Source organism: Raphanus sativus, chromosome 9 (assembly GCF_000801105.2).
Source record: "Raphanus sativus cultivar WK10039 chromosome 9, ASM80110v3, whole genome shotgun sequence".
Lineage (NCBI taxonomy): Eukaryota > Viridiplantae > Streptophyta > Magnoliopsida > Brassicales > Brassicaceae > Raphanus > Raphanus sativus.
In genome coordinates, this window is record NC_079519.1 from 33,758,740 (window position 1) to 33,775,519 (window position 16,780).

At 30.1% G+C, this 16,780-nt stretch overlaps 2 protein-coding genes and 1 pseudogene across 3 annotated transcripts; all 3 read left to right on the plus strand.

The window, feature by feature from the left end:
• Positions 1 to 554: 554 nt before the first annotated feature.
• On the plus strand, positions 555 to 2,122 carry LOC108825335 (lectin-domain containing receptor kinase VI.3-like; annotated as a pseudogene).
• Positions 2,123 to 6,040: 3,918 nt separating this feature from the next.
• On the plus strand, positions 6,041 to 9,244 carry LOC108826691 (protein DELAY OF GERMINATION 1). Of its 2 annotated transcripts, XM_056993683.1 has the most exons (3): positions 6,042 to 7,646; positions 7,973 to 8,443; positions 8,827 to 9,244. In XM_056993683.1, the coding sequence occupies exons 1-2, from the start codon at positions 7,241 to 7,243 to the stop codon at positions 8,407 to 8,409; spliced, it is 843 nt and encodes a 280-aa protein (XP_056849663.1). In that variant the 5' UTR covers positions 6,042 to 7,240; the 3' UTR covers positions 8,410 to 8,443; positions 8,827 to 9,244. The 2 variants fall into 2 exon arrangements, with proteins under 2 accessions (XP_018455575.1, XP_056849663.1); XM_018600073.2 differs by lacking the exon at positions 8,827 to 9,244 and having other exon boundaries at positions 6,041 to 7,646; positions 7,973 to 8,633.
• A 5,559-nt stretch (positions 9,245 to 14,803) lies between these two features.
• LOC108824008 (60S ribosomal protein L11-1) lies at positions 14,804 to 16,204 on the plus strand. The gene is made up of 5 exons (XM_018597337.2): positions 14,804 to 14,959; positions 15,036 to 15,143; positions 15,273 to 15,315; positions 15,405 to 15,600; positions 15,876 to 16,204. Exons 1-5 carry the CDS (start codon positions 14,957 to 14,959, stop codon positions 16,072 to 16,074), a joined length of 549 nt encoding a protein of 182 aa, XP_018452839.1. The 5' UTR covers positions 14,804 to 14,956; the 3' UTR covers positions 16,075 to 16,204.
• The last annotated feature ends 576 nt before the right edge of the window (positions 16,205 to 16,780 follow it).

Genomic DNA, 16,780 nt, shown 5'->3' on the forward strand with positions numbered 1-16,780 from the left:
AGGTTTTGTTTATAAGAATGGTTATTTTATTAAAGCTTAAATATAGCATTGGTAGAAAGAAGCCGCAGCTATTAATATAAGGTCAAATCGATGGACCTAAAAGAGTAGAAAAAAATATTACAAGGATTATTCAGTTTGGGTTAAAATTAGGCCATCTCCAACCCTATTTCATATTCTACTTCAGACATTATTTTTGAGTAAAATTTTCTTCCATCCTATTCTTTTTTCAACTTCAAAATAGAATAATAGATAGGGTTATTTTATTTACGGAGTAATCTTATTTATTATTCAATTTTGGTGTTGAACTTTTTTTATTTGTAAATGGTTTTTTAAAATTTTTAATATTTTTATTTCTTATTTAAATAATATTTTAAAATGAAACAATAACATAAATAAATAAGATATTCCATTATTTAATAATATTACATAAAAATAAATACATATTTAAAAATAAATAATATAAAATAAAAATAACATAAAATGATCTACAATTGTGTTTCGCTATTGTGAAATGACCTGTTTCATTTTGAAAAAAAAAAGTGTGACAAGACATTATGTCTACAAGTATAATTTTACATAACATGATAATAAATTCCAATGCACCAATCGGAATTACAGAAGAAGAAGAAAATGTTTGATTTCAAAAATTTTTTGCTCTGAGACATAGAACAAAAAAAAGAGGATACAGGAACAGAGTTTATTTTCCAAGGTTTCAGTGGAAGGCAATCAGAGATATGGATGGAAGGCGATGCGCAGGTGAATCGTGACGGACTACTCAGGCCCACTGACCGAATACCAAACTCTATGGGTACAACTTTCTACCGGAAGGCGGTGAGGTTACTGGACAAAAATGCAAGCGTTCGTTCCTTCAGTACATGAATCGTGTTTGCAATAAACCCTACAAGCTCCAAAGAAGGAGGCTATGGGTTCACCTTTACGCTATCTATCTCCGACCCCGTATCGTAGGAGAGCAGGTTCCGGACAGTATATGGGACTTGTCAACAATACCACCAACGGAAACCCCAAAAATCATGTTGTCGCTGTGGTTGAATTCGACACGGTTCAAGGGTTCAACGATGGTTATCACAGAATGGGAAACCATATCGGCGTGAATTTCAATAGTCTAACGTCGGATTTTGAAGGACCTATCCTGTTTTACAAAAACGAGGAGAAGGAAGAACTTTTACTCCAAACTGGAGACCCCATCAAAGCGGATATATATCGTATGACGGAAATACAAAAGTACTGAACATAACGGTCTACCCTGCGGAAATGACTCCAAATCCGGTCAGGCCAACAATCTCGCTACCGTCAGCCTCTCTTCATCTCTGTCTGATCAAATCGCCGTCAAGAAGATAACTGATGGTGTAGCGAGCAGGGTATAAGACAATTCGTTGCAGAGATCGAGAGTCTAGGAAGATTAAGCCACAAGAATCTAGTCAAACTACGAGGATGGTGCAAACGTAACAGCAACATGTTATTGGTTTACGATTATATCCCCAACGGCTCGCTTGGTTCCTTGCTCCACAGTGTACCGAGACTAACCGGCACCGTTTTGTCATGGGCCATGCGTTTTCACATCGCTAAAGGAAGGGGAACAGGTCGTGATACACCTCGACATCAAGTCTAGCAATGTCCTGATCGACGAGGATATGAACCCTAGATTGGGAGATTTCGGGCTTTCACGGCTTTACGAACGCGGTTCACAATCACACACCACCGTGATCATTGGCACCCCTGGCTATATGGCCCCCGAACTCACAAGCAACGGATACCCTTCTTCAGCCTCTGATATTTACTCCTATATATGGAGTCTTACTTCTAGAGATTGTCTCAGGTGTGAGCCCTACCAAATACATTAACTTCAAATTGCCGGTTTGGATCATGGCCTTCTACTCAAGTGGTGAAATTCTGAATTCCGTTGACCAAAGGCTGCAAGCACGTTACCACAGTGAAAGGGCACGAGCAGCCCGAGTGTAGACCCTCTATGGCGATGGTAATGAGCTATTTAAATGAAGAAGAACCTGTCCCCAACATCGACGAAACTTGGGGAGTCTCTTCTTCGTCAACCACCTCACCCGCTCCTTTCTCTCTCAGTGGGAATAGCCAATATACTGAATAATTTTATCGTTTGTGCTTAGAAAAAAGAAACGTTTTTAGCAGCATTGATATCTTGTTCGATGTAATACGAGGTGTTTTGTTACGTGGTGTTTACTTGGTATTGTTCGTTTATCTCTTGCATTGATGATATGCTACTTCTCTTCATCACTTTATAATTACAACTTTAACTCGTTTGGAATTAATTAACAAGTTCGAAACTTAAGCTTGTAGTTTAGCTTAGGTATACTTTCTTGTACTCTCATTGTTTTTTCTTGCATTTCTTCTTGTTTGAGATCCATATCTACCAATACCTTGTGCTTGAGATTAGTTAGATAAACTAAAAATTTATAGCATCATTGAGAGTATATAGACACGAGAGCCAAGCACTTTTTGAATAATAAAAAAAATTTTAGTAAGTTGTAAAACAAGAAGCAATTAGGTACAAAATAATATTCGACAGTCTTTACAAAGTTTTATCTGAGATTTCAACATTTGCAAGCTTCTTATGTATTATTTAATTGTAAATTTTAGAAATTAAAAAAAAAACTTATTTATTAAGGTTTACATGTCCAGTCGCAGTAACACGTTTTTGGATTCTCACATTTGCATTTAAGTCCTTCTCTCTTAGCCATGCGTGGATACTTTTTAGCTTTGGCAAGACATGCAGAGGGACTGCAACCCACAAGTTCTTCCACGGCAAAACAAGCATTTGCACTCACATCTTGTATATCAAAATTTTGTTGAGAAACAATAAGTGTAATAGATTATATATGTATGTTAACCCAAACAGCAGAACACTTTCTTTTTATCTTATTCCAATCACGTTCTAAAAACATATAAATATAGATTACCTTGAACATTGCTGAGGACGAGTACAATGAAAACACAAGAAACCATGAAAATATTACTAGACCTCATGATTCAGTATGGATTATATTTTTTTTACTTGCACAAATGCAGACTTCGTCTTATTGTAATAATAAATATCTTCTAATTGTTGTTTTTGACCCGCTTGATAAATATATAAAACATATTCTAAATATAGGATATAGCTAATGTACAAAAATAGAAAAGGTGAAAAGAGTAGGACCAATCCAACGAAATTGAGGACTTCTTTCGGAAAATGAAACATTTTCTTGTTGTTGTTTTTTAATTTTCTTTGCTATTTAAGGAAAACTGATAGTAATAGTTGAATAATTCAACACAAGTATGAAAATATAGAATTAAACAAAAAACTTTGTGGTTCATGGAACATATGCTAAAACTGGAACGCTGATACAATGCCGATCCAATGGTTTTGGATACCCTAAGCAAAATTTTAATAACATATATTTATATGTTTTTAATTTGATATATACATATATAATATTAGTCACATTATATTTTATAAAACTATTCACTACAAAAACTTTTTTACAATCAGTGTATCATTTTCTTGAGAAACTTAAAAGCAGAAATTTAGCTAAAACCATTATAAGGAAAAGTTATTTACTAGCAAACCATATCAAGATGGTATTTTCATGCTTTCATTTATCATAAATATTTGACTATCTTCAATCATAATTTAATTAAAATTAACTGGTAATACAATTTTTTCATTTTAAATATGTTTCTACTGACTCAATATATTTATTAATAAAAGTTTCATAGTAATGTTAATTTTTTTTAACAAATATCTTTATTAAAATTATAATTTCTGTTTACATATTAATACTAATAAAAATTAATATAAAAGAATATTAATAAAATATGTCCTCTTAAAATGGATGTCTTAAGCGACGGTTTACCTTCTAGACCGGTCCTGCATTCAGTCTTTTGTCTAATTGTAGTAATAAATATCTGCTAATTGTTGTTTTTGACCTGCGTGAAAAATATATACAACATATTCTAAATATAGCTTTTATGTACAAGAACATAAAAAGGAAAAGAGTAGGAGCAATTCAACGGAATGGAGCACTCCTTGCAAAGAATGAAACATTTTCTTGTTTTTTTAATTTTCCTTACTTTTTCCGGTAAAAAAAAATAGATAGTGCGAAAACCGATAGTATTATATTTGAATAATTGAACACAAGTATGAAAATATAGAATTAAACAAAAAACTATGCGGTTCATGGAAAATCTGCTTTTTTCTTTTCTTTTCTTTTCTTTGACAACGTTCATGCAACATCTGCTAAAACTGGAACGCTGATATAGAATATATATTTTTGATATACAATAACTAAGTAACAAGTACCTGATAATTGCCTTTTCAGCCTGCATGATACATATATACAACATACTCTAATTCTACTTGTACAATTAGAAAAGGTGAAAAGGCTAGGACCAATTCATGGAAGTTTAGCATTCTTTTCGAAGAATGAACATTCTTTTGTTTTTTGTGGATACCTTTTTCAAAATAAAATGGTTAAATACGAATCTATTAAATACAAAAATCTAATTTTTAGGTGTGAATTGTATCGTACAAATAGATTATATCCCAAATATTTAAATGCGCCGTAAGCAATAGACTCATATCCATACATGTAGAGTTAATAATTTTACATTAGAAGCAAAATCGATCGTTGGTCTGAACCAAGAGGAAAATTTTCCATCTAGTGAAAACCACTAGACCACCGCGATGTGGTTTCATTTGTAGTTTTATGGATAATAGATTATAGATGAATCGCTGATATAGAAAAACTAAGTAAAATAATATATTAGACTTTACCATAACTGTGACATATAAATTAATGAGCCAAAATATTTTCAGGAGAAAAGGTATGCCAAAAAATATAAGTTAAAATTTATTTTGAATTTATTTTAGAGAAATAAATATTAAGTTACTTAATGGATAAAATAAATTATATTGTACCAAAAATAAATTTATATTTATGCAAAAAAATTTATATAAATTATTTCTAAATTAAACAAGTAAATTTTTATAAATGAATAAATAAATCAACATATCAATTTCGCTTGTGGTTTTTAGTTTTTAGTTTTTTGATTCAAAAGATTTAAAAATCATTCATTATATGAATTTGAGTATGATTTAGGTTTGGTTGTTTTGGTTTTCGGTTTGGTTTGGACAATAATATTAAAATCCCCGTTAAATTTTGAGTTCAATTTAATTCTGGTTTACTTCATGTCCATCGATAATTTTGAATAATTCAAGTAAAATACGAATAATTAAAAATACAGATCAAAACCTAATTTTGTATTAAGAGTTTAAGACACTAAAATTTTGTGTGCGTTAACCATTATATTCTACTTTTTGCAATTATGCTTTCTACAAATATTTTACAATTAAACCTTGTCGTTTTTCCTGTGATACGGAGTGGAACTTCGGTGCCGTATCACCTGATCAATGTGGCAACACCGCTCATCTAGAGTGTCGTTTTAACTTATTAATCAGTGTCCATTACCTGAGCTTATAGGTACATATACGAAGTACAGTGACAGATAGAAAACGACAAGAGTGACGTAACTTGTCTTTAGCACGTCACAAGCGGGACACGCGTGCCACGTGTCGAAACTCCCAATACGTGTCTAGATTCGCTGCTATAAATAGAACCAATTATATCCCTTAAAATGTTATTAACCTTATCAAACACTTCGGATTTCATTTAGAAAAGAGAAGTTTGGTTCTATAACCAAAAAATTAAAATTAGGAAACTAACCCTCTTTCCTCCTCTCTCTCTCTCTCTTTCTTCCTTTTTCTTCCTATATCTCTCTAATTAGTTTTTTAATTTTAGTTTTTAGGTTATTTCACCAATTCCCCGAAAAAACCCCATTCAGATTTATATATCATCATGCCACTTTCATTTGATGCAATGTAATATTTTTATTTATTAGTCTAGTTTTTCTTTTGAGTAATATATATATATATATATATATATATATATTGTTTTTTTTACTAAGACTAGGTTTTGGTAAAATTAATACTTGACTAATTCCGGAGCTGAGCTTTTGCTTTTAATAAATCCTAAATCTAATGCCACTTTATAACACCAGATTTATTCATTATATTTATTTATTTTTTTTTGTCAAAAATTATTATATCCTACTTAAACAATGTTTCTGACCAATTTGTTTCCGTATTCAAAGAATGAATTATTTATGCTAGCTAAATTCATAAGTTATTTCCAATAGTTTTCTTGAAAAGAGGATTCGTTCCCAATAGTTATAAGATTTTTTTTTAAACAACTTGATTAAGAAATCATATAGGTCATAACAAAATAATAGTTTACCAAAAGGTAAAATAATATGACTTCCAAACAAATATTTCTACCGGAAATTTATTTTAAAATTTTGATAAGACATCTTTTTTTATCGGAAACTATAAGGTCTATTGTGAAAATAGTAAAATGAAAAGGATAAATCTCTACTAAATTTTGCTTTGCCTCTTCAAAGAGGCAAGGTTGCCACATGGAACGTTTGACATCATTCTGAATATCTGATTCCTGAACTTTGCATGTTTCTTCTGGCATGAGTATTAATTTTTTCTTTTTTTTTGTGAGTATTCCTATGGATTCCAACTGATTTGTAAATTTTTGGAATAAAACTGTATGGAATGACTTATTCCTATGGATTCCAACGGTTGTTTTATCCAATTATCCTAACATAGTAACATATATTCATGATTAATCTTGCTTTTGCTTTTGTTGTTCTAGGGTCAATGTAAATTTTTTTTTTTTGATCAAAGGGTCAATGTAAATTTATTTACACTTTTCTTTCAGAAATAGAGTGAGTGCTTCGTTACTTATAAGAGAAGTTTGATTACTTTTTCCCAAAGGAAAAATATACAGTCAAATTTACTAAAAGTAATGACAAATTAACTATTTTTTGGAAGGACAAGTTGTGTTCTCTATTAGGCCTACACGTTATGCATGCATGCATGCGTTACTCATTTTCTTTACCGCAGAGCACGTATTATCTTCCAACTTCCAATACAATTAGTCGTTAGTAAAACGTGTCCAATGAACCTTTATTTCTTTGGGGTCCAAGTTCAGTTTCACTTTTGAGTTGTCAAAAACTTACAGTTATATTTTCTTTTGTTCTAATTTTATAATAGTTTTCCAATTTAATCATCAAGATCAGTTTGTTATTATAAATAAAAACACACCCAAAAAAGGAACCAATAATATTAATACTTATATTAAAAATGGAGAACAAAGGGAAGAACATCGAACAAGCTCAAGAAAGTTGTTATCAACAGTGGATGAGTTTACAATCCAAACGCGTGCCTGAGCTTAAACAAGCATTAGCTCAACGGCGCACTCACGAAGGCACCGCCAACTCTGCAGCCGATGATAACGAGCTCCGTGAATTAACACAAAATATCATTGGAGATTTCAAAAGTTACGCTGGAAAAAGAGCTGATTTGTCTCACCGATGTAGCTCGAACTATTATGCGCCGTCATGGAACACTCCTTTAGAGAACGCCCTTCTTTGGATGGGTGGTTGTAGACCTTCTTCTTTCTTTAGGCTCGTTTATGCTTTGTGTGGGTCCCAAACTGAGATTCGTGTTACTCAGTTTCTCCGTAACATCGACGGCTACGATTATTTAGGTAAGGGTTTGGACGTTTTCGGTTTTGAAAGTTTAAGAATGACTTAACGAGAAAAATACTTTTCTATTCGGTTAACAAAATTTTGGATTGGTTTGGACAGGTAACTCGGTTTTAAAATTTATAAATGACAGTAACTGTAGTTTTTTTGTTGGTGCATGAAGAAAAAAACGATTGGTTTGGTATGATCTGATTTCTTGTCGTAATCAAATGATGTAACAAATAGATTTATACATATCATGGTCGTGGTTTAAATTATCTTTCTTTTTATTATTAAAGAATCTTAGACTTTTAGTTGGTATTTAATCTATTTTAGTCTTGTTCAACAGGTAGTGGTGGCGCATCACTTAGTGATCTAACGGCAGAGCAACTAGCAAAGATCAACGTGTTGCATGTAAAAATCATAGACGAAGAAGAGAAGATGACAAAGAAAGTTTCGAGCCTGCAAGAAGACGCGGCGGATATCCCCATCTCCACTGTGGCTTACTCTGAGGAGCACGTTGGAGAGCCTAACGCAATGGTGGATCAAGCTCTCGACAAGCAAGAAGAAGCTATGGCCACTTTATTGGCCGAGGCCGATAATCTAAGGGTGGATACTTTAACCAAGATCATAGAGATTCTGACGCCAGTGCAAGCGGGGGATTTTTTGATGGCCGGAAAAAAGCATCATCTTTCAATGCATCAGTGGGGAGCGTTAAGAGACCGGCGCCGTCGTGAATGCATAATTGACGCTGGTAATGATGCCGGAGGAGAGGAGGAGAAGTAGTCGTTTCCACAGTAGATATGGTACTATATTATAGGTACGTACGTGTCAAATATGAGATCGCATAATAACAAGATTTTATAATCTTGCAATTATAAGGTTTTTCTTTGAACTGCAATTATAAGGTTTTATGACATAGTTTAGGGATATATGATCTTGCAAAACTTATCTCATCATTGTGCAATGCGTTTGGATTATATTAATAATATTTTTTTTAGTTTGTGTTTTTTTTTGTTTTATAATATATATATACTGAATGGAATTAAGTGAGGATATATTTATAAATATAGTATTATCTACTTATTACTTTGTTGCAAACTACAATAGTCTTTTAAAGAAATTATAAATAACAAGCAATTTTCAATAACATTATAAGTAGATGGTTGCAGTATTTTAATAACACAATTTTCTTTTCTTCAGAGTGACAGTACTATTCGATGCATGTACAACTGTGAGTAAGGGCACACTGGACGACAGGTAGTTAGAGAAATTGATATTGGTGTGTTAACCTGGCAGCAATATGTTGTCTCTGGACAAGTCAGCTAGGATAAGATTCCATTATCTTTTTATATTCTAAATAGATTTCTTCTTTAAATTTTATTGTGTCTTAGGAAATATAATCCATAATAAAAAGAAAAAAAGTGTGTTAGGAGATGTAAGGCAGAAAGAAAATTGTTGGAGAGTGATGCGATATACGGATTAACGACCTTCGAACGCGGGAAACATGTCACTCATGACACTTGGTATCGTGACACACACTTTCGTATTTTTTTGGTAAAACCTTGAAATACAAGATTTTAAATGAGAGATAGCATTTTGTTATCCGAAAATGATTTTAGTTTAATGAATCTCGCTTTTAGCGATAGCAAAGTGTGAAACTTCAATTTTTATACTTCAATTTTTAAACTTAGGGAGGGTAGCGAAAAGTTTGAAGCAATCTATCTATCTTATTAAAACAGAAACATTCTATTGGACCTAACATTTATTTTATAAGTTTTTAAATTAAATACACATTTATACTTTATAGTTAAACCTACATTAAATCACTAATGTTTCTTTCTTTATACTATTATCCATGTTTCCAAACAATATACTTATTTCTTTATATTACTATCAATGTTTCCAACCAATATATTTTTATATACTACTATCAATGTTTTCAAACAGTACAATAACTAGGTGATATCCGCGCCTTGCGCGGAATGAACGAACTAAATAGAGATTAAAATTTTTAATCTATAGATATTAGAATGATAAATGTTTTAGTCACAAATATTACATACATGTTATATAATGAAAGATTGAAGGACATTTTGCATATTATAAAAAGTAAGCTTTGATTTTTTTTTTAAACTTGTGTAATTAGTAAGGTGTAATTAAAGTAAATTTTGTGAAAGTAAATCTATAAAAGTAATTTATAACTTATGTAATTGGTTAGGTTTTTGTTTAATTATTTAGAAAAACCTGTTTAATAATGTATTTCAATTAAATCCCCAAAATTTTGTGTGTGATTTTAGAATCTAAATAAATTTATAGTAACTTTTTATATTAAACGAAACTAAAATGCGTTATGATGATTGCATATATCAGTTTTCTGTTTTTCAACATTGCATAAGTTACGGTCAAATTTAAATTTCCTTAATATGTATCTTCTCTTTGAATAATATTGTTTAAATTTGCATATGAAACTTAAATTAAAAAGTATTGTTGCAAAATTTAAGAGATTGCAAGAAAATTAATATGAGTTTTTTTTGAATGGATTTTACAATTTTTCAAGATTTCTCATAATTTTTTATATACGACATTTGTTTTACAATATATAACAGTTTGTATTGTTCAGTCCCAAAATAAATGTCATGTATCCCATAAAATACAAAAATATAATTCAAAATAAATGTCACCAACTAAAGTTTTATAGAACATAATTATGAATCTTTTATATTTTCTAGTCCCTAAAAACTATCATGTATCATTTAGGAATTGTAATGAAATTTAATATTACATAAATATGAATTGGATATATTGTCAAAACTCTATCAGTTGTGACTGTATATCAGACTGTCTTATTAATTTTGTATAAGATTAAAATCGTAGATTTTTAGATAATTATAGAAAGTATTATATGCATATGGCAGAAATTAAGGAAATTCATATTAAAAATGATATCCGCCTTAAACTTAATCGGAAAAAGTTAAATAAGTTTCCAAATTTAATGTCTATCACCATTTATGATAATTTTGTAATCAAAATTTATTTTTACAAAAATTTAGGGATTGCAAGAAATTTAATATGGAATTCCTTTTTGAATGTAGTTTATAAATTTAGGGATTGCAAGAAATTTAATACGGAATTCCTTTTACTTATGAATGTTATTAATTGATCCATTTCTTACACGTTTTGATTTTTTCATAAAATTTCAGTATTATTTAGACTAAGCATTTTATTCCAAAAAGACACAATACAAAATAAAATAAAAAGATATTATCTAACCATCAATATTACTATATTTGACAATAAATGACTAATTATCCATTTAAAAATGAGAAATAAAATATTTATCAAAGTTGTTAGAGTATTTTAAATAATTAATATTTAGGTGGTGTTACAAAAATCAAATCGCCCTAAGAATCATAAATATAAACTAATCAAGTTAATCATTTTGCCTTGACACACATTATAGAACGATGTGGAATCATTCAAAATATACATTTTCTTATATAAACATTTAATTACCGAGACATATGTAATTATAAAATCAATCAACTTAAATTATGAATAGATTGCAATTTTCAATATTTGTCCAATTAGATTAGGCAAACTTTCTTTATATAATTTTTGTCGATAAAAAACTCCATGATTTACCAATAACTACACGTCATTAAAATACTAAAGGATGATTTGCAAAAATCAATCAATTTGCCATTATAAAATTCATCCTTCAATTATGATATAAATTAAATTCTATAATAGTTAAATATCAATATATTTTTTTCACAAAATATATATAGACTTACGTCAGTATGGCGTTTATTAAAAACTAAATATTTTTTTGCATTTGTAGATCAAGCAATTAGAATCTTCATACATTGTGTGAGTATTATTACGGAGTCTATATATGAAGATTCAACAGAGAGTACATAATAATATTGGTGATTTCAATCTTCATACATTGTGTGAGTATTATTACGGAGTCTATATATGAAGATTCAATAGAGAGTACATAATAATATCGGTGATATCCACTGAGGAAATCTATATGCAACACCAAACATATAGATGGTACTAACTGAGGTTCATATTATGTATGTCTAATATGCAACTCTCCCCGATAATATATGCTCGGCGCCTACTTTTTATAATGTACTATAAAAAAATAATATAGACATGTGATTAAGTCAAATGATAAATGTTGCCTTTATGGATATTCCATTTATAGATTTCCGAAACAGTCACACAACTAATACAATATTTTCTACAATTAATGTAAAGACACAATGGTATATAGATGAATAAAATGAAAGATATACTATATGTTTTAGGCAATGGCATCCCCTTAGTAAGAGTAATCTTCAAAGAGTAACATATTTTCGGAATTGCCATTATTGACGACGTGTCGGCACGAGGTTCCTTCTCAGCCTCTTTTTGAAAGAAGGCTTAAGTATCTAAGGATATTACGGTTTATGCCATTGGACAAACATGCATATTCGTATAAGTATGATTCATAGTTTCATGTCGGCATGTGTATATAAGGAAATAATTAAGTTTCGTGATTCTAACATTTATGTTTACGTGATTTTTGCATTCATTCTCACCTTCTATATTTGTCCTGATTTTTAATGAGATTTATATTGTTCTTTTGTATATGGAAACCCAATTATTAGTCCTATTAATGAGATTTATATTGTTCCATTTGTATATATTAATGCATATATCAACGTATATATAATTTCCATATGTAAAATACCTATAAAGATGCAAATTATTAGAAACATGCCAATGAAAACCAAATTCGTAATTACTGTTAAAATCTTTTATGTATTTTAAATTTATGCTTGGTTTGTTCGTAATGATGATTTTGATTTGACATTTCGAGATTGTCTCAAAGTAATTTTAATTAGTTTGTGTATTATGTATGAGAGTAATCATTATTACTCATTCTTTTTAATAAGGGGATTATGGCTAATATGTTTTTTAAATTTAGGCTTTCTATGTATGGAATGATGATTTTGATGTGACAAATTCGAAATTGTATCTCAATTAACAAATTACTTACTTAGAAAATTCTATAAGTTTCCATAATCAGGATTTTAGTTTGTCATATATTTAATTGGTAAAAGTGAATAAATAGCTATCTTGCAAATACAATTTATTTTCTTTGCTAGCTAGGATTGGTAACCTGATATTAAATATATATATATATATATATATATTAGAGGCCATTATCCAATTAAGTACATCATATTTTTTAAACACTGGAAAAAAAATATTTATTACTATTACACAATTGTGAATTAATTTGATTTAGGACATAATTATTATATAGACCAAATTATTCTAAATATAAAGCAATAATTACAAGAATGATAGTAATGGCAACAAGGCCAAATATATCATGTATGTAGATTATATTCCATGTTCTAAAAATATGTATTTCTAGATTCTACATATTTCCCTATAATATATTCTGAACAGGAAAATAACATTTAGTATTATTATAAAAAATCCAATATATTATATACTGCACGTTTATATTACATTTATTTGACTTTAATACTTCTACAATGTACTCTTTTGATTTTATAAAATAAGTAAAGTTAGAAAATAAAATTTTAAAGTGCTTATCTCACCCCGCGCAGGGCGCGGATCTCACCCTAGTGACGGATCTCACCCTAGTGACATGTAAAAGGTAAGAGAGGGTTTTTGAAAAAAAGTTGTGAGGTGAATTGTGGTGATGCCAAGTAAGCAATGGCAAACTTGTTAATCACACATGATTGAAAGGTTTGTTTATAAATGGTCTCCTCAAATAATAAGAAGATGATTAATCTTTGTTATTTTATATCTATCATTTTCTCTTTAAAATTTTGTAGAAACGTTATAATTTCATAAATTGTAAAATAATAAACTTTAAAATTTGGATTATAAGACTACAAATTATGAAACTATTACAATTTAAATCTAATTAGATTACATATCTGTCATCCATCAGTTCAATCGGTTAGTCTCGGATTTTAGTAATTTTTTTTAATATGAATATTTTAAAAACCTAAATTGAATTGTCAGATCTCCGGTTAACCGGTATAATCACAATCGAGTCGAATTTAAAAACACTGATTTAAATGCAAAAATATTTTAAATACACACTTTTTAAAAATTATCAAAATATTTGTTAAGTTATTAGTGAAATTCAATTAGAATTTTGAGGAGTTTCACAACTCAAAACTGTCTGTTCCATTCATTCAACTATGAGGATGACTAGTTTGCTTGTTATCACATGTAAATACAGTTGTTCTAACTGATACGGTTGTTGGTATTTTACAATAATCACAAAACATTATAAATTGTTTCAAACCGTTTCAAAATTTTTATTGATTTTTGCTAGTTTATGGTTGCGATTAAACAAATAAATATAAAAATATATTTTTAAAAATATTTAAAAATTTAAAATAAATATTGTAAGTTGTATATATATATATATATATATATTAATTTAAATTCACAAAAATTATCATAACTATTTTATAGAAAATTAAACTAAAAATATTTGCTATAAATTTTTGAACATTAATATATATACATTTAGAAAGATATATACATATATAAACAAAACAAATATTTTAATAATTTTTAAATATAAACCGTCAAAATAAGTTTTAATGAAACTATAACTTTCATATAAATTAAAAAAATAAATAATTAAACAAAATCTTATATCTTATTATGATAATCTATTTTTGATATTTTATAATATTCTAATATATTAATATTTGTAATTTATTATTACATCAGTTACAAATATTCTACAAACGCAAAATTTTTTAAATATTACATCAATCATATAAAATATTTAATAATGTTTAAAACCATAACTATTCGTGTCAGCAAATTTTCGCAAACTAGTCAGATCTTTATTTTTCACACTGGAAAGAAACTTCATCAAAAAGGGAAAACAGAGGTGGGAAGCAGTTTTGAGATACAGACATAGACACACAAAGCCAGCCGGAACATCAGTATCCTCTGGAGCCAAAAGACATCTGAATTACAAGAACTCAATGGGACCGATTTAGTCATTGGTGAAAGATATTTCAGATCTGAATTACAAGAACTCAAGGGGACCGATTTAGTCAGTGGTGAAAGATATTTCAGATTTTCTGTGGGTTTTGGTATAAGTAAGAAGGCCATATTTGACTAAGACTACGTTATTTCCATGGGCTTTGTACACTTTAGGCCCATTATAGTTCGAGAAACCCTACTTCCGCCCGATAAAACTCATTTCTCTTCTCTCCCTCCTCGACGCAGTCTTGTCTCCGCAACTCTCTTATAGCTCCTTGAAATGGTACTTTCCTCTCTTTTATCGATTTGATGCATAGATTTGTTCAAATGACGTTAAGTTCGTTTGTCTATGAATGTAGGCGTCAGAGAAGAAGCTGTCGAACCCCATGAGGGACATTAAGGTCCAGAAGCTTGTTCTCAACATCTCCGTTGGTGAAAGTGGTGATCGTCTCACCCGTGCCTCAAAGGTCCCTTCTTTAATAGAAAAAAATAAAAATAAAAATATTTACTTTACCAACTGTTATTGGTCCAAAAGACATGGTTTTTTAGGAAACTTGTTAGCGTGTCTGAATTGTTGTGTTTGGTCAATTTATTAGGTTTTGGAACAGCTCAGTGGACAAACCCCTGTTTTCTCAAAGGGTATGAGCTTCTTATAGTTTAATTTTTATTTTTATTTTTTATTAATTTTTTTTTGTTAAAGACATGTTTTATTGATTTTGATATTACAGCGAGGTACACTGTGAGGTCTTTTGGTATCAGGCGTAACGAAAAGATTGCGTGCTACGTCACTGTTAGAGGTGACAAGGCAATGCAGCTTCTCGAGAGTGGCTTGAAAGTTAAGGAGTATGAGCTTCTTAGGAGGAACTTTAGTGACACTGGTTGCTTTGGATTCGGTATCCAAGAGCACATTGATCTCGGAATCAAGTAAGTCTTCTTCTTTTTTTTTTTTTTGGTAATTTGAATTACATTTATGCTTGATTTTTTTTTCAGCTGCATCTAATGACCATTGTCCAATTATGAGAAGTGTTAGACTTCATTGGTTTATGTGCAATGTTAGCTTTGGGTTTGGTAAATTATAATGATAGGTTTGGATTTGATAATATATGACGTTAGTAGTTTTGTTTCTTCGTTGTAGTGGTTTTGTTTTAGATTTTTTTTTTCTTTTGTGATTCTCATTTGTGTTCACTTTGTGCATATAGGTATGATCCATCTACTGGTATCTACGGAATGGATTTCTATGTTGTTCTTGAACGTCCAGGATACCGTGTGGCACGTAGACGTAGATGCAAGGCCCGTGTTGGCATCCAACACAGAGTGACTAAGGATGATGCAATGAAATGGTTCCAAGTCAAGTATGAAGGAGTTATCCTCAACAAGTCACAGAACATCACCGGTTAAAAAAAAATCTTGTTGATTTTAGCTTTGTTTCGTGTTCTTTTATCTTTTATGATTTCTGGATGTTAAAGAATTTCTTGTTGTAGTAAAAACCTTTTTTTGACATGTGGTAGAATCTAAAATCTTCCAAGAACCTGATTTTTTTGTTTTTTCTTTATTCGTGAATATTCTGTCTTCTTTACAAGCACCTCCGTTGACTTCTATGTGTTGAACACAGCATAATCAACAATTACACTGAAGAGTTTTAGAATTGGTTCTCACTGTTTGGGTTGATTGAAAAGTCATTGAGTTGAATACGTTTGTTTGGATTCCGGTTATCCCTTAGCTTTCGTGTTTAATTGTCTTGTTTTGTTTCCGGTGGTTCTATCAGCTATGTCTCCAGAAGATGGTTTGTACCATCTTTAGGCTGTCTAAGCCTGCCAAAAAAAAAGGAAAAAAAAAAGAGAGAACAACCTGAAAAGTCATTAGCAAACTTGTCATAATAGTGTCGTTGCTTCAAAGGCAAAAAAAATTGAAAGAATCATAGCCACTTTTGTTCATATACTCAATTCGCTTCATTTTCACAGCTTTTGATGTATTCTCTAATCATTTATTTGCAGTCCACATTTTGGCAAAGTGTAATAAGTAGTACTAGTAATCTATTAAATGTTTCAATCATCTTTAGGAATAGTGGTAACTATAAGAAATAAATGATGCGAATAACAACAAT

Coding starts and splice junctions, on each gene's coding strand:
- LOC108826691 (XM_018600073.2), top strand. CDS start 7,241: ATGGAGAACAAAGGGAAGAACATCGAACAAGCTCAAGAAAGTTGTTAT. Junction 7,647..7,972: donor CGACGGCTACGATTATTTAG/GTAAGGGTTTGG, acceptor CTTGTTCAACAG/GTAGTGGTGGCGCATCACTT.
- LOC108824008 (XM_018597337.2), top strand. Junction 15,316..15,404: donor AACCCCTGTTTTCTCAAAGG/GTATGAGCTTCT, acceptor TTGATATTACAG/CGAGGTACACTGTGAGGTCT. Junction 15,601..15,875: donor CACATTGATCTCGGAATCAA/GTAAGTCTTCTT, acceptor TTGTGCATATAG/GTATGATCCATCTACTGGTA.